At 31.0% G+C, this 27,876-nt stretch overlaps 1 protein-coding gene across 2 annotated transcripts in view; it reads right to left on the bottom strand.

The window, feature by feature from the left end:
- Positions 1 to 1,189: 1,189 nt before the first annotated feature.
- LOC124543146 overlaps positions 1,190 to 27,876 on the bottom strand; it is a 137,498-nt gene continuing 110,811 nt past the window's right edge. The window contains exons 8-17 of one of the 2 annotated variants that reach the window (XM_047121216.1): positions 22,937 to 23,221; positions 20,396 to 20,588; positions 19,083 to 19,211; positions 13,786 to 14,020; positions 12,728 to 12,883; positions 10,952 to 11,145; positions 10,639 to 10,754; positions 9,121 to 9,207; positions 8,000 to 8,146; positions 1,190 to 7,001 (exon numbers count right to left, since the gene is read on the bottom strand). In XM_047121216.1, coding sequence (XP_046977172.1) covers positions 8,012 to 8,146; positions 9,121 to 9,207; positions 10,639 to 10,754; positions 10,952 to 11,145; positions 12,728 to 12,883; positions 13,786 to 14,020; positions 19,083 to 19,211; positions 20,396 to 20,588; positions 22,937 to 23,221 — 1,530 coding nt within the window. In that variant the 3' untranslated portion in view covers positions 1,190 to 7,001; positions 8,000 to 8,011. Of the gene's footprint in view, positions 7,002 to 7,997; positions 8,147 to 9,120; positions 9,208 to 10,638; positions 10,755 to 10,951; positions 11,146 to 12,727; positions 12,884 to 13,785; positions 14,021 to 19,082; positions 19,212 to 20,395; positions 20,589 to 22,936; positions 23,222 to 27,876 lie in introns of those variants that run through there. The other variant, XM_047121217.1, reaches the window with a different exon arrangement.

A 27,876-nucleotide genomic window follows, 5' to 3' on the forward strand; every position in this document is an offset into this window, starting at 1 on the left:
TCATACACAAATTTTCTACGTAATGTAGACACGAAAATAAACTCAAGTTAAGCGGAAGGGATCTAGCTTTTAAATTATCAACTACATTTGAACCATCAGGTAACGTAAGTAATAAACATATTATAGATATAATTGTAAATATATTTTTTGTATTAAGGAATAAGCTTAGCCTCTTTATTACTGCAGGTATTTAATGCATCTTAAAATCGACAAAACTTGGTATGTTACCTAAAATATATATTAAAATGAAGGAAAAAAATATTTGACTTGGAAAAGTAGTTTTATCAGATAGTACATATTTCAAAGTCAATTATATATACCTACTAAAGTAGGTAAGACAAATCACCTACCTTTAAAATAAAACCCAAATATAAAAGAGACTACCTAGAAAAATGAAACACTAATGATCCAGACTTTAATGAGATCAATTGGATGGGTTCATAAATCTCACTATAAATTAATCCGTGAATCTGTTAGATTCTTCTGCCCCTGTTCAGTGAGCCTGTAACCTGGTCTTCAACCTTACCTCTTAAAGTTTGGTCCTTTAAGCTTGGGTCTCTTAAAGCTTGGGACTTTCCGCGTTTTAAAATTTTTCCCATGGGTCTGGCATGGGAACACACTGTAATCTGATCCAGAGAAATAACCGTCATCCAATGGTTTTACAGAAAATTTTGCTAATTTTAAGTAAGATCATCTTCTTTATTTATATTTAAAACCGAAAGAAAGTAAAATTAATTAATAAAACAAGTGCATTTCTTCTTTCTCGCACAACGAAAAATAAGACTCAAAATTAACTATAAATTACGACAATTTACATAAAGTACAAAATTAACAATAATTGATTTCTGTGAAATGGTTATAATAATATTTTGTTCCAAATTTTGGCCTACACCCGCGTTTTTTCTGTTTTATTCGATGGAAGTATCAAGAGTTAATTTTCTACGTTTTGGTACTGAGAATTGCGTGGGTATATAGAAAATTAAACAAAAAAAAAACAGTATTTTGTTTTGTTGTATACGTAACACACCGAAAAAAGTAAAAGGCCATTTTATCTGTAAAATACAAGGAACAATTTAAAGGGGTTATTTATTATTGAACTTAAAATATATATGAGGTATTTCATACTATCACATGTTCTAATAGAGGTTCATAGGTGAACTAAAAACATAAACAGCCGATGAGTTGGTATGTTACTTTATTAGTTTACCATTCTACAAATACATTTTTGTACATAAGTAATTTGAAACATCTTGTGGCATTGATGCCCTAACACACATAATATAGTATCTGAATTAATAAATTTGACTTAGTTTCTACAGTTCAAAAAATCATCTTCGCAGTTATGCTTCTACGTAATATGCATTACTATTATAAATATTCAATAATTTACATTACGAAATTAAGAGAAATAACAAATTAACAATAAATATACTATCTTAAATAAATTAAAATAAATTCAAATACTTCTCATAACTAACGAGATTTCATTCTCAATTTCCAAAACAAAGAAATAAAAATAAGCAAAAATAATGTCTGTAAATATTTTTTTTTTCCCTTTTTTCATATAAATTGCCTATTTTAAGATCAACCGATCATCTTTGGTCAAACAAGACTAACTCTAAAACAGGTTGGTACTTAGACCGGTAACGTTAAAACGATAATTAATTAAGTAAAATGTAATTACTATTGAAAAACACTATTTTCTACCAGAGACATATGTATGTCTTATAAAATTACAATGTAAATACTATTTTACAGGAGTTACTTGCTAGTAACAAGTCTCCAAAAAATATTTATTAATTAATATAACAGTATATAACGCTATTAATATGACGTATCACGTAAGTACTAAGTAGTAGTAAAACTAAATAATTGTAAATTAATGTAACAAAATAAATTAGAATATATTTGAATTACCTATTTATAGGCCTATTTACGCCTTGATAGGTATATAACATGTTATGGGTAACAGTATTGTAAATAAGGACAACAAATTGAGTAGTAATATTACACGGTAAGTTATTATATCGTTTACCTAATACTGAATCGTATAATAGCCATTGAAAAGTGCTAAGCAACATTTATAATATTAACATTAAGATTTTTTTTTTAACTTTCTATCGAAGACAAACAATTTAAATACATCGAAAAACAGCCTAAACTTTTTGAAAGTTACCATTTTAATGGATAATGCCCATTTACTACTATATCTTGTAGCCGCAGTAACGTTTAACATCACTTAAGCATTCCGCTAAATAACCGACCGTCGTGATAGTGACTATCTTAACAATAATTACTTTAAGTATATAGATAACTATATTTGGTTATTTTGTTGCGTTAGATCTATTTTAAATGTAAGATATCGTGTGTTTTGTTCGCCATGTTATCCAGTGATATTGTTATAATGTCGATATTACTTTTCTGTGTTTATATATTTTATTTCAAACGAGCTGTACTTATTCTCCCTTTTATTTAGGTGTGATATTGCAAACAGCGATGTAGTTTATGTCTATTTTCTAGAAGTAAATGGATTCATCTTCACAAAGTGTTATATTTGAATGTCCAAACTATGGAAGCATACAATTTTTTCATGAAATTTGATCTTTGCAGTGTTAACAAACTTCATACAGTTTTTTGATATTCAAATTGTTATCAAATAAGACAGATTTTGTTGATTCAAAATGACTTAATTCAAGCCCTGGTTTAAAATGATACAAAGTTTAATATGTATTTGAAAAAGGAAAAATCAATCAATGTATGTTTTGTAAATAAATAATGACTAGCAAAATCAAATAAATACTTGTGTAAGAACATGAAAGAAACATATGTCGTGATACCTATTCATAAAAAACTGCTTTGCAGCGAAACATATCACAACGATGAACATAAATTAGATAGGCAAGTATGTCACCAAATACACCTACCTACTTATATTAGAAATCTTAAATTTAGCGACGAAGATTTTAAGGCTAATTAACAGCTATATTACATTTCCGACAATACCAATTTGTTTTCATTACATTTGTAAAACATTTCTTTAATAAAATATACTACATTTAGAGATTATTTTTTTACGAATGACAGGATTCAGTGCGTTTCGTATTCTGTGGGGAATTAAGAGCTTTTGGACTATTCCGATGTTTTCCATATTCACTATGTTATAGACGGTAAATATCACTGACATGACATTTAAATTTTTTATAATATAAAGTAAATGGCTATATTTACTTTCAAATAAAAAGTCTTCTTAAATCAGCCATTTAGATTTGAAATTTGATTTACCTATCGTACTCTACCATCATCCGTCGTAGCGAAAACAAGAGAAAATAATTCATAATGCATACAAGTTTACAATTTTATCTTTAAATATTAAAATAAGTTTCATATTATGCAACAAAATTTTATATAAAATCACATTTTATGATAATAATTTCGTTAAAACACATATTTTTATTCGTCTACAATATCCGCTCGTCTAAAATATAAAATTAGTAACAAATTATTTTAGCATACCTAGAATATACATACAAAACATAAATTATATATGTCTGTATATTTGGATTACTTCTTTGGATTGATATATTATTATTTTCTAGCAAACGTAACTGCAAATGTACCTAACATTTGCATATAATTTATATAGTTGAAATTATTCTTAAAAGATATTTTATATATAACTAAAATTAAATTTATTATTGAGATCATTCACGGATTAGATTTTACTCTGAAATTCACTGTAAGTATTTACTTATTATTTTTTGAAGAGCTACGTAAAATAATTTAATAACTTGTTAAAATAACGAAATGCAAAGAACACAAAGTTAAATCCAGGAAATGCTTAAAAATAGAGACACCTAAATTATCATCTATTACCAATAGTGCCTATTATCGTGCGTCATAAATTAACTGTTTTTCTAACTTTGCGGAGTTGGACGACCTCTAGGCTGAGTGAGGCCAAAGGACTTCAAAGAAGGAATAAATTGTAGGTTCGCCATGTTGTTAGCAAAAAATTAGGTAGTTATCAAGTTTATACCCGTCCAATACACACCCATTAGATCAACTCTTAATATTGGAAGTTTAAGTGAAAAATATAAACAAATTGTTATAATGTAGGTTTGACGAATACCTACTTAATAACTGGCAAAAAATTGCGATACAGACACTGTTTGTTAAACTCAGCTGCTTCATGGAATACATATTGTCTAATCAATTTATTACGATTTTTTCGAAATACTTATAATAATAATAAATAAATTTCATTGTCTTGAGTTTTAATGACATAAGTTTATTAATATCAACGGTGACTAACATCGATGTCGAATATTTGACAAGCATACGTATGCTAAACTATTATAAAACCTATTGTATTTATATTCAACTGGCTTAACCTACTAAATTACGCATGACATTTATTATTATCCTTCAAATTGTTACTGTATTCGTGGTCAGGCGGTGTAAGCTACTGTTTCACTAAGATTATCACACCTCTTAAATTATAAGCCCTTGTCATGACAAATAATACTACTCGTATTGCCGTTTAGTAGCTGTTTATACTGTTACACGGACATTAAACCATCTATTAATTTATTTGTAATATAAAACGTAGATGTATTTTAACCGAATAGCACGTCAAGAGACGGCCTCCATCAGCGCGAGTAAGTCATTTCACGTTTTGGTATCAGTTCACTTGACGTTTCTCAAAAATACTTCATTTTTTTACATTGGAATGAGGTTACATTTTGGTCTCCTTAAGTATCAATTTGTGCGATATTGAATCGTCCTTTTCATTATGACAGTGCTATACTTAGGCACTTATATTAATTATTCGAAATTATACTTATGAGGTATGTTAGCGATGGAGAAACGATCTTCGAACACAAATTCTACTTTCACACCATACAAATACGTGTACAACATTTGTTATTGTCTTCGAAACTTATTGTGAGCTTACAAGCACTTTTAATTATTATAATGTAACGAATTTACTAAAGCGGCTAATTATTAGACCCTTTACGAGTACGAAGTCACATCAAAGGTTCTACGTGACTTTGGACTCCTGAAAAGATCATAAAGCATCATAAACTCGTTGAACATAATGTCGTTATGTCGGTTGCGGTATAATAACGTCATCGGATTACTCGTTCCGCTTATTTTTAAATCGTTTTATTTTTATTATATCAAAAAATATGGGTGAAACGAAATTATCAGTATAAATAATATTTTAGTTATTTGTTAATATCACCCAAGAGCAAAAATATTTACATATCGCTTCGGTAAATTTAAAAACTTTGCTTTTTGCTTGAATACTTCAATAATAATTCCAAAAAGAATTCTTACAAATAATACGAACGAAAATGGCTAGGCCGGGCGCGGAAAAATGTTGTACCTACGTAGAATGTTAAAACAATGGCAATATATTTACTTACTCACAAATAATTTATATTTAAGACTTGTTCATTTTTGGCACGCATATAATTTATTATAATATCCTCGCATTTTACCTCTAGTTTGACGCGTGAATTTTCAAGAAAACTATTCTAAGACTTACTACTACATTACTAGACAAGCATAATATGCGAGATTTAAACTAAATAAACTTTTAATCTATAATATCCCATTAATAAAATTAATCATAACAATGTAGGCGAATATGCAGATGCATGCACAAATTTCTACCTAATATGGTCCATGACATTGTAAAACAAAATACCCCCTGAAATTTTCGAATATTCTATCCCAAATCAGATGTGTCTATCCTTGTATATCCAAATTAGATGGATATACACATAAAACTTAGCAAGAGAACAGTGTCTAATGGATTATAAAAGACATAGCAATAATTTCAGTATCGACTTATAAAATCGATTTTTCCACATCGAGTTATCATACATTCTCGTTTCATTAAACTATAATACACATTATCTGTTAATTCGAACAACAAACGTTATTATCGTGATGATTTGGCCAGTTTACAAAACCAATTAATTTTTATCTATCCTACTTCGCTTTTTATTAAATATCTTAAGTAGAAATCACGACACGCATCATGTACTTTAATATTCTCGTCCGTAAATGTTTGTAAAATTTCATGATTTTGTAAAGTGTTTGGAAGCTAAGAGCTGGTTATTTTCAATCTATTCTAACACTACTGCGCTCGAAATTTAAATTCAAATTGTATCCTTCCATTTGCATAGAGATTAGCTTAGAATGGCATAATACAATTCCCGGTGATATTTTGCATTGGAAACTCATTCTTTATTTCCGTTACAATATTGTGGTTTTATACTTCTTTAGCCTATAACATTTATCGAAGCCGTATCTTAATCATATTATTATTAAAGTACACTGAATCTAATAAATAAATACTGTATGTAATACTCTTAGTGTAGATTTGTTCAACAGCTTTCTTCAAGAAGAAAGATCATTGACCCTTAATCCAATTACATTTATTATGCTAGTATTCATATTAACAACATATTTCATAATTTGCTTTTGTCTTCGCGTAAGCTAAGATGTCGGATTTGACATTCCACAGGATTTTGTTATATTAAAGTAAGTAACTTAGGATGGTTTAAACAACTAAATCTATATGGTATTTTAAACGTCATTGGTTGACTGGTAACTAAAGTCAATAATACTTTACAATTTAAGCGTCAAACATCTATCACGTATGATATATTTTTTAAACTTGCGTTTCTTAACGACATAACTTAAATTTTATAATATCTACTAACGAGTTTAAATATAACTACGCATGGCTCGGCTTATGATAACATAAAACAATAGCAATACAATCGCCAAGTAATTACATGCTGTATCTATTTGTCGTTCTAACAGCTGTGAAGTGTAATCGTTGTCAAACCCGACGTCTTAATTCGCAGAAGCTATGAAATACACAGCGCCAGCAAAATAGCGACATTGAATTATTTAGTGATGTCCGTTGAATGTCCAGGTGGCTGAATGCTGATACGAACAGCATCACGACCCACGACAATTTTTACCTGAAAGGAATAACAAAGGGGTTTTTATCACAATATCCAATTTTTTAAATTATCAGCGACTAAATCTAATTAATTCAGCGTTATGCACTTATAGATAGAATTATAATAATACTTCAACAAACAGATGGCAATTTTAAACTTATATTTTAAGTTGTTTTTTGGGATCATTTATGAACAGCTTATGATATTATATTATTATCACAGGGGAAATAATCCAGAATACCAATAATTTCAAATAAATGATGTTCTAGTAAACAGATATGTAATAATCGCGCAAAAAGTGAAGACTTGAAAACGTCCTAATTGGGACGTTTGCCTTCAGTCGTTTTCATCATATTATGCCAGTAATACGTTATAATACATCATAATTACCTATGTAGTAAGCTATCATTTTTACTTGTAGCCAAATGTAAAATAAACGGTCCCCGGCGCGGCACACTTTTTTCTGTTGTTTAGTATTTGTATAACATATCTGTTTATTAGAATATCATTGATTAACGCTAAAAAAGGTGACAATATTCTTTTTAGCAATAGTGCGTCATTCTAACTTCTCTAAAAAGTTGCAATGTAAGTTAAAATCATATCCCGAATTTCCACAATTTTTTTTGGTATATGAATTTTTTCAATGTCAATTTATAAAAGGCAACATCTGTTTGGAAAAACTCATATCTGTTATAAATTGATGAACATGAATGATTCTTAGTTGTACTTATAACTTTTCAATTTTGAAATTAAGTTCAATATAAGCTTCTTCGAAATTATCCATGTTACAGTTAATGTTGTCGTGACCATGAACGCTGTAAAGTGCTCGAAACGTCGGGATGTTAAAAATAATTAATATGCGCGATTCAAATCCGTTATAACTAGTTTTATTTCAACATGTTACAGTTGCTCGAAATTCCGCTTCTAGAATATTTTCAAAAAAGGAACGTATAAATTTATTCGCCAAGTTGAAATGTGAAAACGTCGTAAGTAATGAAACAAAGAGAAGACCTCACCTAGTCGCCTTGTCAGACGTTCATTGCGTAGTACACGGGGTTCTGCGAAGAAGTCATGGGTGAAGTAGCGGTGGCAGTACCTTCAGGTGCTCCTCTTGAAGTGCGTGAAGGTGATCCTGGAGCTGGCTGGTATAATGGCGCTGCTACCTGAATTGTCAATTGAGAAAAGTCACTCTATTTATACGATATCGCTTTGACTTTTCTATACTTGTTTCAACTATTTATTTGGCGTGAATAATTCTTTTAAACAGTTACCGGTGTAAGAATAATATAAAGTAATTAAAAAAAACGTAGATTGCGCTTGCTTTAGTGCAATGTAACTCTCATAAATACTTATTCGTAATTTTATACTTCTTAAAATAGAGGAAAAAATTAAGTTGTTCAGTTGTTCCCTCTACAACCCAAGCATTCATGAGCATCATTAATGTAACTGATGATTTTTATTACGGTTGCTACGATATAAGATGAAAGTTCTAACTTTGATAAGTTTCAACTCTCGTGACATAGATGGAGTTGAGGTGCATTGGCGATGCATTTTATGTTTTAATGGCGCGTAAAATCAAGTTTTTAAAGTATTATTTGTTGTATTTTACGTAAAATTTTATATTTTTATGTATTTTTGTAATATTTCGTTAATATTAATGTTGTACCACTACTACTTAAGGCTATACAGAAAAAAGTTTATAATGAATTATGTTAACTATGATGTAGTTACGTGGATGAAACATGCACATGTAGCTTTATTTGTATGATATTTTTCTCTACCGAAGAACAATAAATAAAACATGTTTTCTGCCATTTCAGCTCTTACATGTTAGAAATAATATAATTCATAATATAGTTCGTAAGAAGTAGTTAAATTGTCTATGTCTTAATCTCATTGCCTTTGATTAATAGATAATATAACACTTGATATTACAGGAGGCTATTTAGAGCAGTAATGATCAGTATACTATCAATGATATTACAATGATATGTATACAACAAAACAAGATTCAATAACTCAATAGCGATAGTTATAATATGTACAATGTACATGTTTACATCAAACAAATTACAGAATTTCGTGTTTGAAGATGATGAGTATCTCTACTAATTAAATTTGCCTCGTTAAATGTTACCTTTTCAGAGTAGCAAATCATTTGTTTTCCTCCACCGGGTTGAGGCGCGGGCACTGGCCTGTACCTTGCCGGAGCTGGGCACAAAGTCTGAAATTTAATTATAATTATGTTTTAATTTATAACACACGAAGGTTTTTCTAATGTACTAAAATTAAATTTATCCATGTAGTTTTATTTTGATCGAATAAACGATACTATAATATGAGCTTATGTTCATTTAAATATCGAAACGGAAGAGACACAACTCAAATTTTATAAAAATAACTTTGTTGTCTCTTTTTTGGGACACGTGAACTAGTTACGCGTACCAAGTGTATCCGTTTCACCTTGTAGGTCCTTAGTTTTATCGACTCGAGAGGTTATTAAATTATAGTTATTGCCATACGTTTTTATTGGAGATATTTTACGTAGATCCAGACCTGCTGAATATTCGTAAAAATAAATTCGTCTTTGAATAGTGAAAACGTTTATTGCGAACAACCTAAAAAGTAAACAGGTGGAGCGTCGCCTTCGTTCGAGAATCGTCTAAGACCGTCGTTGGCCCGGAAAAGTTCTGACAAGTTTCTCTGAACTCTGACAACGCTCTTTGATTATTTCAGTTTATCTCCGTCAGGTTCGCGAATTTTACTAGGATATCGATCTCCGTCTGAGCGACTAATATTCCATAATCTTATTCCTGAGATTTACCCTGTAGGGCTCAGTTTAATCTTCTTGTCTCTATAAAATGTAATAAGCTTCATACAAGTAATAAATTGCTTACCAAATTATTTAGCACAATTAATTACTTAATCATAACTTTTTATTTTTTGTATGTGATGATGACGACGTGAACCCACCCTACAGAGACAGAGAGAGAGAGAGATACCCAGTTTTTTACGTACATTTGTTAGTAAAATCAATTGTTTGTTGTTAAATTTTAATACTCGTATTTTATTTGTAATGATAAGAATATATTTAAAATAAATTCTAAAACCTTATAGCTTTAAAAAATACTTCATATGAAATAGTTGAGAACTTGAACAGCGTAATTTATCTGTACGATTAATTGAAGTTTCTTTTTTTTATGTCTCACTGGAAAAAGAGAACTAAGCCAATATACAAAATTGTATACCAGATGGTGCGGCCAGTTTCAGAAAAGGTTGTAGTATATACAACTGTTATATAGGTAAGTGCGAAGCTGCACAACGATCTCAAATCTGTATTCTATATACTTTTGATCAGTTTTCAGTAAGAAATCTTCATTGCTAATTTGTTTCGTCAAATAGAATGGAATATCATTATTTATTACTTAGTATAAAACAAAGTCGCTTACCTCTGTCTGTCCCTATGTATGCTTAGATCTTTAAAATGACGCAACGGATTTTGATGCGGTGTTTCTTAATAGACAGGGTGATTTGAAAGGACGTTTTTGTATATAATACATAGATCATATGGTAAAGAAACACTGTTAATTTTTGAAGTTTAATGTCACGTCGTACATAGCGAATTCTGTAGTATGATTAAATAAGACGATATTACCTGTAGTTGTAGGGCATGCGTATAGTGGGCTCGCTGTGGTACAGCAGCGGCGGCGGGTTGAGGCGTGCTAGCGCCGCTCATTGCTTGCGGCTGGTAGTACGAGTGCACGCGGTTATCTGTAAAACATATCCAATTCCTACTTAACTCGACCTCTATATTAGTACTTAGAATTGATTTAATATTTAGATGTCAAAATAAACATTATTAGCACAATCTCGAAACAGGTGCACCTAGGAGAAGCCCAATACTAGTCGATGTTATTACCCATAAGATATGTAGAAAGTCTTGCATTAAATATGTGAATATAACTTACAATCATTGGCATTCCAAGTTTGCGCGTATTCCTGTTGATAGTGGTAGTGATTGCTATACGGCACATAGAGCAGCTGGTGATGGCTACGTATTGGAGGAGGAGACTCCGGTCTCCTACATCGACCAGAGCGTACCGGTGATGTCTGTTCTGAACTCGTTTGCGAGCTGTATAACTCTTGACTGCTGTCTGAACATCTAAAATATCAAAACAAAAATATGTTTTATAGAACATAATTGCAATGGTTTTCTTATTCTTTGACTTGTATTATATTTTTTAGACTTATTATACATATATATACTTTAATTATACTAGCATAAAAGTAGTGTGTCATTTGTGCTTTATACTTCGTAAGGTTTCGTAAAATCGATACCAGAAAAAAATCTCACATAGAAATTTATAGACTTCAGTTTCGATTGCTCTTCGTTCCTACCTATTTTGAGTAAAGTTTTTTTTTTATCTTTACAGCGCTCAACACAAAGTGAGACAGTGAGATAATTATAAAGTCCAGTATACACGGGACGTATTATTTGCCTATTGCTTTCATGTGATTAAATGTATGTGATGGGATTTGAATGATTGTATTTCAAGTATAACAAGTTGTTGCGGTCGACGTATGGCAAGGAGCCGGTCCGCTTTGTCTTATGTCCCCTTTTTATGAGGCCACCTTTCATACAGAAGGCTACTTCGTTGTGGTATTCGTCACATTGTTCTTCTCCATAGAATTTACTTCCAAAGCCTTACATTTTATTTGGTGTTGTAAAATAATACGACCACAGTGCTTTCACAAAACCTACTTGTATTTTCTTATAAGATTAACCTAATTTTTTGTTTAAGAAAAAGAAAAACATCAAATGTAGGTACGTTTTATTTTATATTTACCGCCTGTATTAATTTCTGTTTAGCCTAAAGTTTAATTTATAGATACTGCCTTCAGCAGTCCGCCTTTGTTTCAACTTTGTAATTGTTTTTTTGCGAATACTATATGGACCGCAAAATATTTCAAGAAATGTTAAATAAAGGAGGGTAATCATTTCAAGCATGCCTGTATAATATAAACGTAGAAACGAGCATTATTTTTGAATACTTTAAAAGGAACATTATTGCTGCGCCACTGTGACGTTTTCTTACCATCAACTTTATACAGATTTGGTACAAAGATATAAGAACAAAATACTCTTTGCAATTGTTTTTTTTATTTGCAATCTTTTCATATTTTCTCGAAACTTCGTCATTGTTATTGTAGACTAGGAATACAAAGATGGTTTTTTAAGAAAAGTATGTAAGTTTCTAATGACACAAATATGGTTTGACATCAGTTTTTTCGCAGTACACAAATATTTTTCAATTTGTATTAAAGTAAAAACCAAAACTACGAGAACAGTGGAATGTCTGAAAATATTTAATATTCTTAAAAGAATTTAATATATTCATAATGACAACCCTGAAATTAAATCAACATAAGTTATTTTTAATGCATTACAAACTATATTTTATAATATTTTCAGTAAGAGCGTTATTACGAAATATTTTTCGTTGGCAGTTTTGTCAACAAGCTTAATACACTATTTTATCCAGGAACATTTTGTTAAACGAGTTGATAGTCAATTTTAATGCAGCATTCTGCAAATGTTATTAATCCTATGTATACGATATTTTTGTTAATTAATTGAATTAGACTTTATATAAATTTGTATGATATATACCTACGTAATTATACATAAATATATTATAGCGGAATACTTTAAAGGTAAATTAAATTTGATGTAAGTAGCTTACCCAATGTTAGCATAGAGTGAGCAGTTTCTATACACATTCTCGTGCTGTCGCTGGTAGTGATAAGATGCCACATTCTGAGCATGCGCGTAGCAAGAATCAGTATGCTGGGAGACCGGTGTGCTGCTGCATTGGCGCGATACGTACTCCGATTTAGACCTGACAAACATGATTTAATTATTTTAATATTATAAGTATAAGCAAATATTGGACAACATCACATACATTACTCTGATCCAAATGTAAGCTAAAACACTTGCTTTATGGAAAATCAAAAGTAACGACTGTACCTCGAACACCCAGACCCATAACAATATAGAAAACAATGAACTTTTTCTACATCGACTCGGCCGGGAATCGAAATCAGGACCTCGGAGTGGCATCCCCATGAAAACCGGTGTACACACTACTTGACCACGGAGGTCGTCTACTATAATTTTAGCTAAAAATTATGCAAAACTCTTTCACTAAAATAGATTATTAATAATTCTTTTGAGTGTCTTTTTCATTTGATAGATTTAAATTAGTTTTATATTATTTAAACTATTATGAACAAGCTGCTGTCGATTAAAAATCTCTTTGGTTATTTACTGATTGACTGCTTATTTAAAATATTAATTATGGTTTTTGATGTAGCCAAATCCTGCGGTACAGTCGATATCTATACATATAATAAAATTGGAGTGTCCGTTATATTAAAATAGGCCTTTTTTACTCAATACATATGCGGTACATATACCAAAATAATTTTTTTTACAATTTTTGTCCGTCCGTCTGTCTGTCTGTTTTTTACGGTTAATCTCTGGAACGGCTGGACTGATTTTGACGGGACTTTCACTGACAGATAACTCATATAATAAGGAGTAACTTAGCTAACTTAAATAAGAGTTTTTTTTGTTAAATTCAAACTCGTACAAGGCCGCGGGTACAGCTAGTTTAAAATAAATAATGAAAGTCTCCGACATAATTTATTACCAGTCCATGATTTTTTTAAATAATGAGATATATAAACATAAAATTAACTAATACTTTTCAATGGTTTCCAATTTATTGTTACTTACCAGTTACTGTTGACACTTGTTCTGCTCTGGGGCCTAGAGTTAAGATTCGCCTCTGAATAGTACGGCCAGGAGTAGTTTGAATTGGTGCGCTGACAAGCGTGACTCGGAACTGGCGTCGTTGTACTTGGCGTCGGAGTTGGTTGTAGTTCGTTCTGCATCTGCTGTAGAATTTCATCTGACGCTCCGAGCTGCTGCTTCACAGCGATACCTCTTACCGCTGGCCGACGATGGAAACCTAAATATTATTTATAATAAATTAATTTACTAAATACATATTATATAATTTATTAAATTGTTTAATCGTTTCACTTGTTAGAAATTTAATCGGATATAAACGTTTCTTGCAATATCGTAAATGGTTACGTTTAAACAACATATTAGTTAAATGCTTGATCATAATAATTTGATGAGTATGTTGAACACGCGAACTCCCAGATTAATTTTAGTTAAACTATTTTAAACGCCATTACGCTGTAATTTGTAAATTGAATATTATGATTAATATTAAAAAAGGTAAAATAAGAGTACATATTTTGTATTATCATTGTATTAACATAAAAAAAATGTTTTTTTTTTTGGCAAAATCGTGTGTTTCGTGGTATCAAGACTGACGCGTCACTGTACATTTAATGAGCATAAAATCAATGAACTATTTTTTCAATATTCTAAAGTAACATTCACCGATGCCTTAATGAAGGTGAAAATGAAGCAATCCTTATTTATTAAATTTTTATTGGGGGCTTGTTCTTGCCAGACTGATTAGGTACCAACCACTGATCAGTTAGGGAATGGATGAAGGGATGAGTGAGTCAGGGTAATTACAGGCCCAAGAAATATTATCGTTGATCGTCGGGTAAGGGCGTATTGAGGGTGTGAGAAGTGATTACTTATTGTACAAATATTTATGTCAGGGCTTGATAAATATAAAAAAAAAAACAAAACCAACTATATAAAATCATTTAATATATGTATTTGTAAACACGCTTCATTGTAGGTACTACAGTTTATACCTTCAATAGATAATTATTAATATTTTTAAATTATTTTTTATATATTATCAAAATAAAACGGCTCATTTCAGTCATTGAATTTGTTAGCGTATTCGTGGATTGATCCACCGCTGGAGTAGCAATAGATCGGAAAATATTAAAATGATAAGAAAATAAGTTTTATTTATATATTTCGGAAACTAAGTTTAATATAACTATTATAATCGACGGTGACCAAATAGATAATTAAGTAAATTAGGATTATTCATTAATATATTATTATTATTCAAATAAGTCGGTTTTATGTAAGGAAATTTACACGGTAACACACTTTATCTGTCAATAAAATATTGCAAAGTCCTGCGTTAAAGATATATATATAGCATACCCAAATTCCACAACTTTAATGTCGTGTATGTGTGTCGTGTATTATATGTTCGTATAATTAAACAACTGAATGGCAACGATTATGTTTCAATTCGATTGCGATAAAAAGACGATTTTCCAGTAGACAGTTTCCAAAGCATGACAACTTGTAATAAAAATCATCATCTATCTATATACATTTTAAAGAAATAAAGATTATTTAATTTAATTAAAGTCGATAAAATATATCGATAAAATAACAAACAATTTCGTAATATAATTAAATTAACATAATAAAAGAAGTAATTATTATTAAAAATAATCTCAGGTAACACATATTAAATCAATTCCAATTTTTCCTCGTATCGTATAATATATGAGAAATAATTGTGAAAGCTTTAAATTAATCATTTATTTATTTTACCATTGTATAGTCGCGATTGCAATTAATGAATGTCTTTATTAATATACTGCAATACATAAGAGTTTCTCAGTCGGTTTGATTCGATATCAAAACTACGTAATTCGGTCTTGTCATTCGTTGACCTAAGCCTCTTGTTTCATCCGTTGGGCATAAACTTGATGTTGTGATGCAATTAAGCTAGTGCTATAATTGCCTTAGCCATCTGTTATTCGATTCTATCATACAATTCATTTATAACTAGAATATATTCTAAAAGCGTATGTTAAGAGACTGTTACTGTATTTATAGTGTGTGTAGTTTGTGCAGATCAAATTGGTGGTTTGTCTCTTTGCTCTATCATTAAACAACTGCAAGAGCATAGCGTTAGGGTTATGACCTCCTATGATGTAATAATAAAACTGTCTCGACGATAAACGTTACTAGCTTCATATATAGTTTAAGGGATTAAACGGGACTGTAACAAATATTATAAACGCAATGAAATTAATAACGAAATGTTCATTATATATATAATACACAAAAAAATCAAATAAAAATCGAGCTCAAATTTTTGTATCGAATACCAAATCAAGTCATACTGGACTAACAAAAAAATAAACAAACAATTGTTTTTAAATATAGTTTGTTATAAAATTTCAATAACCGAATATACCGCACCGTCATATATCACGCAAAGGATAAAACAAACACCAAATCATTATAAACACGGTCCATTCATTTCATACAATATATGAAACTATTATTAAAATTCTGAGAAAAGTGTAGACTAAAATATCTAACAGATTAAATAATTTCCTGTTCAAACACGGATGCCTCGATTTATAAATATTGCAACATTTGTAGGAAATAAAGCATAAAACGACAGCAGAATACGAAATACTACAGCGAAAATGCAATTGAAAAATGTATTACATATTTTTATTTTAACTCTACTTGAAAACTTTACTTTCAGACTTGTGTTATATTTCTTTTTTTATTTGTTATGAATTATGAACTGGCAAATGGCCTGACGATAAATGGTCACCATCTAGGCTTGGTGAAATCAAAAATGTTATCCTTTTTTTCAGTCTCCACTGACGCGCTGTTGTATCAAATTTATACAGCGCAGCACAGCAAATTTTTAGTTTTGCAAATTGATGACAAAAAGTTTGCATTGAACTTTGCTACGAAGACATCTCCATTAACTCGAAGTTTGTCTTTGTTGTGTAGTAATATTACCCATTCCTAACATCGTCAATGCGCCACTAAACTTAGGAACTAAGAAATTCTTAGTCCCCTGTACCTGTAATTACCCTGGTTCACTCACCCTCCAAACCGGATCAGACCAGTATTGCATGGTGCTGTGTAGCGCTTAAATAAGTGATGATAATTATTTATGAAGATAGTTTCAGTATCTATATGTGAGTATTTTAAATCTGTTTTGCAGTAATATTCATCTGTATTTAAATAATCCAGCGTGATTTATCCGCTTGAACGTCAAATTTAACTCGATGCGAAGCTCGACGCGTCCTTAGGATTTTATATATTTAAAATAAATATCGAGTCAATTCATGCCAAGACACGCAGATGGTTGATTTTCATCACAACGAAAATTTAACTGAATAAAAACATTTACACGATAAATTTAAATATAAATATTCCTCGAAATATGTTATTTGAATAATTAATTAAAGGTCGTTAATATTTTTAAGAATGCTTATTATAAGTATCTCTTGTACTATATTATATATATAGATTCGAATTATCGTATTTTTTCATGTGCTTTAGTATGGAGTATTTGAATAACAATATTTTTGTTTGTTAAACGAATCACCAAATTTTAAGAAAGAGTTTTGGTTTTAATTTAAATAAGGCCTTGACCGATCACTAACGATCTATACTGAAAATTGTTTTAAACTTTCGAATATGATAAATTAATTTCGTATAATTTATTCGGGATTTAAACGTAATCATATGTATATTTTTTATCACGCCTGATGCTTCCACAGTTGCTTCCGCTGCGTCACGAGCTGGCTTTATAATTCTATATTTGAAATATTATTAAAATTATCGCTATATTCGACTCCAATGTGAAAACACGTATGCTTGTTGTTTTCTAATAATATTTATGTCAACGCTTTGCAAGCACACTATGTTATGTAAGGGCGTCTTCGGAGGAGAATTTGTCACTTAACCTTGTTGGATTACATGGGGCCAATTCTACATATACGCAATTATGATACGTCCCAGATCCAAGTTCGATAGAACCGCAATTGGATCGTACTGTTAGTGGAATAGGAACGGTAACAGCAAACAGCTGAGTGGTACATATGACGTTTCGATTCGATTGCGATAAAGTGACAATTTGTTAGTGGAACCGGCACCCCAATCTCTTCACGGTGTTTTCCTTCAACGCTCAACACAAGATGGTTTATAAAATTAAATTAGGCACATGATTATACTCATGCTTATCTGGATTTGAACCTGATATATTTAGTTAGGATTGACTCATTTACCTTTGTATAATATGGTATAAATATTCGAACATTATAGATAAATACCTGTTTTATTAGCTTAACACGAGCTATAATTAAATATCTATTAACTACTATTTGTATCTACATGATTGTGTATGTGAACTTCCTACCTACTTTAATAGTTACAAGCGCGCTTAGTCCTAAGTTAAACAGCGAGAACTACTTGTACGCAATTTCGGTAATATCTATTAAATATCTGCAATAATGTATATTATATAATTACGCACAGTAATACTATTTTTTTCTGTCACTATTTTTTTCTAAGAATTATCAATTTTAGTCCGAACGCATCGCAATTTTTCATAAGAAATAAACATATATACGAAGGCAAATATAATACGAGACGATTGAGGATTAATAAATTCTTTATATACAACAACAACAACAGCCTGTAAATTCTCACTGCTGTGCTAAAGGCCTCCTCTCCCTTTGAGGATAAGGTTTGGAACATATTCAACCACGCTGTTCCAATGCGGGTTGGTGGAATGCACATGTGGCAGAATTTCTATGAAATTTATCACAAGCAGGTTTCCTCACGATGTTTTCCTTCACCGCTGAGCACGAGATGAATTATAAAGACAAATTAAGCACATGAAACAGCGGTGCTTGCCTGGGTTTGAACCCGCAATCATCGGTTAAGATGCACGCGTTCTAACCACTGGGCCATCTCGACTCCTATATTCTTTATATGTTTGTCAATTATACTAATATTATAGATGTGAAAGCAACTCTGTCTGTCTGCCTGTCTGTCGCTCTTTAACTGCCTAATCAACGGACCGAAATTGAACAAATTTGCTATGAAGTAAACTGAACTCTGTGGAAGGACAAAGGCTACTTTTTTGCCTACCACGACAACCAAACACACGAGCGAGGCAGCGGGCGACAACTAGTAATGTATACATGACTTAAAAGTTAGACCATAATTTGAGTGAACCATTTACGACGTAGACGTACAATTTGTCGTCATCTTACTTCGTGATAAAATAATGAACATTTCCTTACCGTAATCATCATGTTCGTCATCACTGCTAACCGGTTGCGACTCTTGACCATATCGCTGACGAAGTCTTTCAGTTCGTGACGCGGACGCACGCGCAAAGGCAGCTAAACTGTCATCGCTTTCGCCGGCACCTAAGACAACAATTTATAATCTTTAATTACTTAACCAATCAACAATTGCATATATATTAATGTTAATTATTTATATGCTTTTGTTGATTAATTCATATATAAATTTATAGTAGAGTAGAGTTTACACCGGTTTTCATGGGTACACCACTCCGAGGTCCCAGGTTCCATGCCCGGCTGATTCGATGTAGAAAAAGTTCAATACTTTTCTATGATGTCTTGGGTCTGGGTGTTTGTGGAACCGTCGTTACTTCTGATTTTCCAACACAAGTGCTTTAATTACTTACTTTGGGATCAGAGTAATGTATGTGATGTTGGAAATATTAAAAAAAAAAAATATTAATGTAAATATAAATCAACAAAAACGGAAAAGCTAATAAAGTTCAATTTTAAATACCGATAGATTGACGTCAATTAATTACATACTCAAAACAATATTGGTGTGAAAGTGACAGCTTAAAATCTGTGTGAAGCTGATAAAATAATACAAAAACACTTATATTTTTGTATACAACGTTCGCAAGTTCGACGTATTTTTTATCACGATATATATATATTTAAGCTGATCAAAAAATTCAAATGCCTTTTTAATCATATAACCAAAATACTTTAAAAAATATGAGCTAGTCCGCAATGCGAAAAGCAACCGCGTGCCTTTATTCTCGCATTTCTGTAACACTTGTGTGTGCATTTGTGCACACGCACTTGAGATTTAAAATTACAAAACGCGATACAGATTTCAATCGTTAAAATAAAGGACATCCGGTGATTTCGCAGTGCGGATAACTCTAAGTCAAAGCGTAAGTCTAACTAACATTCCTTAACTTATATATATTAATTCAGGCTTCTGGACAGATTAAAGCAACTGCTATAAAAGTAATTTACTTTTCTTCAACATATTTTATACCAGGTCAATAAACTTTAGTACTAGAAACACAATTTATTTACAGAAATAACAACGAGTCAAACCGTATATCTATGTCGGAAGTTCACACGAACGATGTTTTTACAACTAGTCTTACAAGTATAAAAATAGATTTCTACAAATAAATCGCTAAAAAAAATACATATTGTCTCATATCCGGTTGATATGTGTTCATTAAATTGGTTGGAATTGCGTCCTAAATAAATGGACCTCTCTCTTTAAGGGATTAAAACAATTTATAAAACAAAAAAAATATACATACCTGGTGTTCCCGCTACGACGTCAGGAGCTGGTGCGTCATTGTGCTCTTGGAAATCGAGGTTTGTAGTTGAAGATGCTGAGGTTCGATCTCCGGGAGGCACGTAATAAAATCCTTCGTGATGTGCCGTGCTTCCGACACACGCCGTGAGTGGTGCGAGGGTTGATAAAAATTGTCGTCGTGGCTCCGATCTTGGCTAAAACATTCAAAAATGAGTGAGCTACAATATTAATCTTTAAAGCTACAGATTCCACACTTTCTATTTTGTAGCCATTATAAAGCTGGAAATGATAACAGATTTTAAATGAAATTGTGTTGCAAGTTATCGTTTCATAATTTCGATTAAACTCTAAGTATTAATTTATAGTGAAGTGAACAATTTATTAATTATACTGAAATTTATATATTATCTAAAATGATAAGGCGGTTGACAAAAGCATAGACATTGTATTTATAAGTTTAGTAAATTAAAGGTGATAATTATAAAATATGGGGTTACAAAAAACGAGGCACACCTATTTATTAGCAATACAGCTTCCTTCCATTTTTCCCCATTCAAGTAGAAATTTCCGAACATCCTAGTAAGCTAAATTTCAAAGCAATCGGACATAATTATACTCTCAGAAATAAATACATATGTATGCGATTCGCTTGCTACAATTTTATATTCTTTTTCAAATAAATAGTATTTGTTATCACCCTCAATTGGTGACCATTATCAACACAATGCCTAAAAGACTATACTAAACTAGACTAGACATGAATGCTCAAAATTGCTCAAATACCAAAATGCCAAATTTGTTTAAAAATGCCCAGTGCCGAGTTTCGAAACAGTCTTTCTGCAGTTATTGGTGTTTGTTAGTCATTTTGATTCGCCGAAGTGAGTCCGTACTTTCTGTTTGTCTGTTATTCGACTTGTATTTTATACGAGGAATGAAATCGTAGTTTTTTAAAGTTTTACCTTTGTTTCAACTTTAATATTTTACGACTGTTACGTAAAAGTTTTATGGAATATTCCGAGTAATTCATAATAAGTTTTATTATACAGGATTAAAGTAATTATACATCAAAATAATTTAATAATTCATTCATTTCCATTAAACATGTTAACAATACTTGTTAGAAAAAAATGTATAACGAGCACGTTTGCCTATACGGCGTGCCAATTTATTAATAAATGCTGATATATTTTTTTAAAGATATATGGAATATATATAGTACTATACGAAACTAAAATTTAAGGTATTCTTTTAAAGTTTGGATATAGATTTTAATATTTAATTATTTATTTAGTTTCATGTATTATTTATGTTATTAATGTTTTAATCGATTTATTACAATATTCTAGTCTTTTACATATAATTCAAAAAAAGAATTATATTTATTGTTTATTTTTTAAATATTTTTAGTAATGTTATAACTGGTCATGTTTATTAATTCAATATAATTATGCCAGTTGTTTTTACACTAAATAAATAATAATTTGATACCTTTAATTTTGGTACTGATAATTGGTAAGCGTGCTGAAAATTACACAGATAAATACATTAATTTATGTAGTTATTGATATATTATACCTTTGTTGATTAATTATTGTCGTATTTGATTATTATCTTATATTATTATAAGCTGTGAGCAAAAATATTATACAAAACTATATCATAATAAAAATGTATTACTTTAAATTAATTATAGTTACAGTACGTGTTACGTTTTGTTATAATAGATTAGTAGTAAGTACCAAGTGGGTTGCACAAAGCGTTACTACCAAGTGTAAATAAAATATTAATTTGTCTTAAAGTATTGATATGATATTTAGAACAAATATGATTTAAAAGGCACCCTCTGATTTATTCATTTGTTTTGAATTCTTGGATAGAGTTGATTAAGGATAAATTTTCTCAATGTATTATAATATTCTTGTAATGTATAGTACGACACAACTTAGATGTAGTATTGACCGGTCATTATAATAGCCGTCTAGCCTCGTCTTTTACACCAAGCAACAAACGTTAAATTGTATAATCCTACATTAGTAATTGTAATCTTTTTGACTAAACGCTCGCGAGAAAAGGATTATGTTGAATCATTCGTACGGTAATAACTATTGTCTAAGTTTAATAACACAACATTATTGTCGCATGTAAATAATTTGTGCATTCAAGTAATACTCTGATTGATTCAATTTAAGTTAGTTTGAATGTCAATGTAATTCTACGGTATAATAGCTGTTCGCGCCGAATCCAACTGTGTCAAATTAATTTTGACTAAATACTAGTTATCAAATAATTTTGCGTTTAAAAACTTCTAAAAGGTCCTATTTACCCCTATATCAAATTTCATTATAACCTGGTTATGTAGCTTCTACGGATGACTCCATAACAAGGCAGACAGACTTACATTAATGTTTAAATTATTGAAACTTTGAAGCGTCAATACAGTATACACTATGCCATGCATTCGTTAAAAAAGCTTACTCAGAAGAAATAGGTCATATCTCAAAATAAAAAATGAAATTAATTTAAATATATAAGGATTGTCTACCTTTTGTGGCTCTTGATGTACATCCCCTAAGTCCGGTGGCTGTTGACGAGTCGGCACCGGCGCAGACAAGGTAGATGAGGACGAACTCGACGAGGCACTTCCGAAAGCCTTCTCATTATTTTTGTCGATGCTGTTGTAAGATTTCTCGCTGGATTTGTCGCTACTGTTTGAGAATTTGTCGATACTTGTGCCTGCTGGCGACGACCTCTGGTCCTCGTGTTGTTCATCGTCTTCTACGTCGCATGTTAATAGACGAATCCTTTCTGACAGTGACGTAGTTTCTTGCTACAAACATATGATCAATTAGTAATTCACAACTTCCAAACATTGACATGTGGTATCTATATAAGTTATTAATTAAACTAGTAAATATAATAAATAGATAAATTAAAAAATACTCCAAGGAATTTTTAAAGTCAAAGTCCTACACTTAATTTTATTATGAAATTTTGTTGGAATTTTAACACGTTTGTTTTTCTAAATAATAAATTCGTTAAAACTGATGAACTTCTAAGTTAAGTGGACTTTATTGACCCTACCAAAATTTATTAGTATTACTATAGTAACGCCATTAAATTTTGTATAACTAGCTATAATATATATATGCTAATGAAATGGCCCTCATACTGTGATGGCGAGCATGCTAAGACCTGTAGGATTGGTGGCTTAGAAAATTCAATTGATTATTGGTGTGGAAGCTGGTCCCATGAATAAAGTACTGAGGCATTCTGCTTTGGACTAATGCAACCAATATCAATGTTTGTAATACAAAAAGAAATCATTTAAAAATAAATTCACAAAATTAAAATGCTCACTGTTGTTTCTAAATATTTTTTTGAAAAAAAAAAACATAGATGTTTGTCTATGTTAAATGAAAACATAAAAACTTTTCTCTTAATGGTCGTTCTAATAATATAAATAATACCAGAAACAGGCATAACTTAGTTTTGTTCGTTACTCGAATACATTGGGTAAGTAATATTTTTTTAAAGGAACAAAGGTTTGATCGCCTTCAGGCCGTTTCGAATACAAGTATAAATCTATATTATAAAGAACAATTGTTGAAAAGAGAAAGAATAATCCCTCCGAGTTTCAATCGCCGGCTTTTCTAAGTTCTCTGGCCTAAGATATTACTTTCCGAATCGACATGTAACATATAATATTTAATAAATATTACAACTCAATGGACGTTTAAACAGTTTTAATTTGAAGTATAACACATTCTTGTATCTGAATAATTAATAAGTAAATATTAAATTCTGCATTACCGTTACTTGGTGGTAGGGCTTTGTGCAAGCCCGCCTGGTTAGGTACTACCCAATCATCAGTTATTCTACCGCCAAGTACCCAGTAATGTTGTGTTCCGGTTTGAAGGGTGATTGAGCCAGTGTAACTACAGGCACAAGGGACATAACATCTTGGTTCCCAAGGTAGGTGGCACATTGACGATGTAAGGAATAGTTAATATTTCTTACAGCGTCATTGTCTATGGGTGATGGTGACCACTTACCATCAGGTGGCCCATATGCTCGTGCGCCAACATATACCATAAAAAAATATATCGTCTTACAAGATTAAAAAAAAATACAAACAGTATAAACGTTTATAAAGCTACTGCAGGACGTAAGCGTAACAACGGGGCATAGTAAAGTGCTGGTGTTCATTTTATTTTATCGGATTAACCGAGGCGGCTAGAGTCTACAACGAGCTTAAACACGTTAATTGATCACTCTCGTTTGTGGCAGGTTTATCAGTTGCGTATTCATTTTTATTGTTTTATTTTTACCTCTAAACGAACGTGACAATACAGTTAAAGAAAATTTTCACTGACCTTTTATATTTTTATGGAAATCTGTTAAGTGGAACGTAAGGATCTTAAAATACGAAAATCATATACATCTGAATACATTTATGAATTAACTTATTATTTTGGATGATGTTTGATATTTAGTGTTATAAAAATCGGTTTTAAATAGAAAATAAGGATCACTAAATATGAAAATCATATATAATTGAATAATATGAATTAACCTAAAGACAGTATTATTTTGCTTGGATGATGTAAAGATTGTAACGATATCATACAGTCAAATCTATTTGGGTATTTAAATTGTGTTAGAATAAATAAATAAGCTATCAATCAAATCTTCGGTTCCGATTTTAATAAGCGCCCAAATTGAAATAACTGGAATGAATTCACGAGAGGGCAATGTAAGGGGCGATGCGCGTATTTATTAATCAATCAATAAAAAATTCTCTGTACGTTGTACGAACACTTTTAAATCGTAAGTTAACTGAATTTAATAACATACTAGCTGTGCCGACCTGGTACGCGTTATAATTTAACAATAAAAAATATTATTATAGCCTCATTATTATATCATTTATCTGCCAGTGAAAGTCCCGTGAAAATCGGTCCAGTGAAAATCGGTTCAGCCATTCCAGAGATTAGCCGCAACAAACAAAAAATGTTATTTTGGTATGCGTACAGTTTGGTATATGCATTGAGTAAAATAGGGCTATTTTAATATTACAAACAGACACTCCATTTTATTTTATTTTTATTTTATGTATAGATATAGTTCGAACACACCATGTAAGTTTGCAATGTTGATGATATCGAGAAAAACCGGAAATAAACTCAGTAGTCATTTATAGAATGTGAATCCGCTACATGACCCGCATTGAACTCGGTTTGTGATCCAATTCCGTAAAAAGCTTGCATACATCTCCTAATCTATATTATCACCTATACCCCCTGAAATGGTAAAAAAAGAAGCGTATGTCTGTTATTAGGGTTCGAGCTTGCTTCGTACCAATGTATGTTAAAAATTGGTTCCGTGGCTTAGTCGTGAAAGCGTAACAGACAGATTTTTTTTATATTTGTAATATCCGTATACATAATATCTACATGAATAATCTTTTTTTAAGTATGATTCGTTATTTATTACAATTTTAAAGCAAACTATTTGGGCTTATGCGGATATTAAAAATATTGATATTGAAAATCTTGCCACATGAATCTTTCGAATTTGCCGAGCCGAAAATTTTAAAAGCTTTTACTCCATAAGGCTTATGGGCTTATCCTTAATACTCTCTCTCTTCTTTTACGTTATATGATTATTATTGATTATATTAAAATAAATCATATTATTGCGACTATATGTACTTCATATTTATATAAACATATTGTGACACAATTGTATTAAAAACATATTAATTTCTTTCGTTAATTGGAAATAAATCCACCATCTGCAGTTTTAACCTAAGCTAATTTGCCCTAAGATGCTATGAAATGAACCAAAATATATTAATAATAATATATAATATAAATGTCAATCATGATGTTTCGGCCATTTCGGTGTTTATATAAACTTCATTTCTTATAATTTTGTTAAAAAAAAAATATTTTTTAATTATATTTAAACGGAATTTATTACGGCTATTAAACATTCGGCTTCAGCCGAAGGTTGTAGCCGATTAATCGGCTCCGGCCTCTCCCTGTGATCGACCTTCTTCTGGACAATGAAAATATAACATCCTTTATAGGTAGCCGTTTAATTGAATGAGTTTTAATATTCCAAGAGTTAAGTATTTAACTATAGTATATTTAATTTATTTATGTTATTTTATTAATCTCAAAAAAACAAGTCGATTGAGAAATTGAGGTAGTTCAATGTGCAAAAATAACTAGTACTAAAAAATAAACATATTTCTGCTTTTTTTTTCGTACAGGATAAGATGTATAAATATTAAACATAAAGCTCATATTAAATTATCTTTGTACAACTTCGTTAAACCTAACGGTAATTGCGGAACTTATCTCAGTGAAGCGTGACTTGGACTGAACTCATACACACATATGCCAAAATATTTGCCTTTTCACAAAATAATTAACGTAACAACACCATTTGCCGTTACTGGCCTTACTTTTGCAATGTAATGAAATAGTTCATCCGCAATCTCTGCAGTAAATCTAGAGAAACGACGAAATATTCATAAAGCATGGAGCTTATTAAAACACACTGCTAAACTGTAGTTGGTGGATCGTTTGACAGATGACAGATTCAGGTTCCATTACACTGTTTGTCTTCTCCACTGACCACGTGATTATACGTGATAACACGTTACATAACATTTTAACCGGGTTAAAACCCAGGCAAGCGTTACTGAATACCCATGTGCTTTATATGTGTTTATACTTCATCTCGTGCTCGACGGTGAAGGAAAACGTCGTAGGAATTAGTAGTAGGGAAATTGGTCAAATGCAGGTTGCATTTTCATAGAAATTTTGCCACATGTGTATAAAACCAACCCGCATTGGAAAGACGTTCTGGAATATGTTCCAAACCTTCTCCTCAAAAAGGATGCCTTATCCCAGCAGTGGGAATTTGACAGGCTGTTGATGTTGATAATGTTGAAGCACATAGTGCTCAGATTAGAACACACCATCTTTATTTTATTCTTTGAAATCAGAGCACCGATTGTGCCTTACGTTTTCGGTTCAGAAATCTATATCTCAGATATTTCATTTCAATATAAATAATATCGATACGTTTTGAGCGAAAAATTGCAAAAGTATGTGTTCCCTTGCAAGTCATTGTAATAACGCTTCACGTAGCTCGTCGTTAAATAGGTCTTTTGACTTTGTAGAAACGCTTTGTAGTAAAGACTTAGTTTGTGAGGAATATTTTTATATTTTAGTTCATACATGTGAAAACTGTTGAGTTGAATGTCAATATGAGATGTATTCAGAAGTGGAATTAAGCTTTACATAATTTTACACTATGCAAGTCAAGCTAGATAGCCTTTGTCGGGAATGTTTGAGTTTTATAAATAAGAATAAAAATATTATATATTGTGAGAAAGTTCTATACTATATACTAGCAACCAGCTTAGTATGAATATATTGTGATTATTCACGACATCACATTGGAAAC

This window comes from Vanessa cardui, chromosome Z (assembly GCF_905220365.1).
Source record: "Vanessa cardui chromosome Z, ilVanCard2.1, whole genome shotgun sequence".
NCBI lineage: Eukaryota > Metazoa > Arthropoda > Insecta > Lepidoptera > Nymphalidae > Vanessa > Vanessa cardui.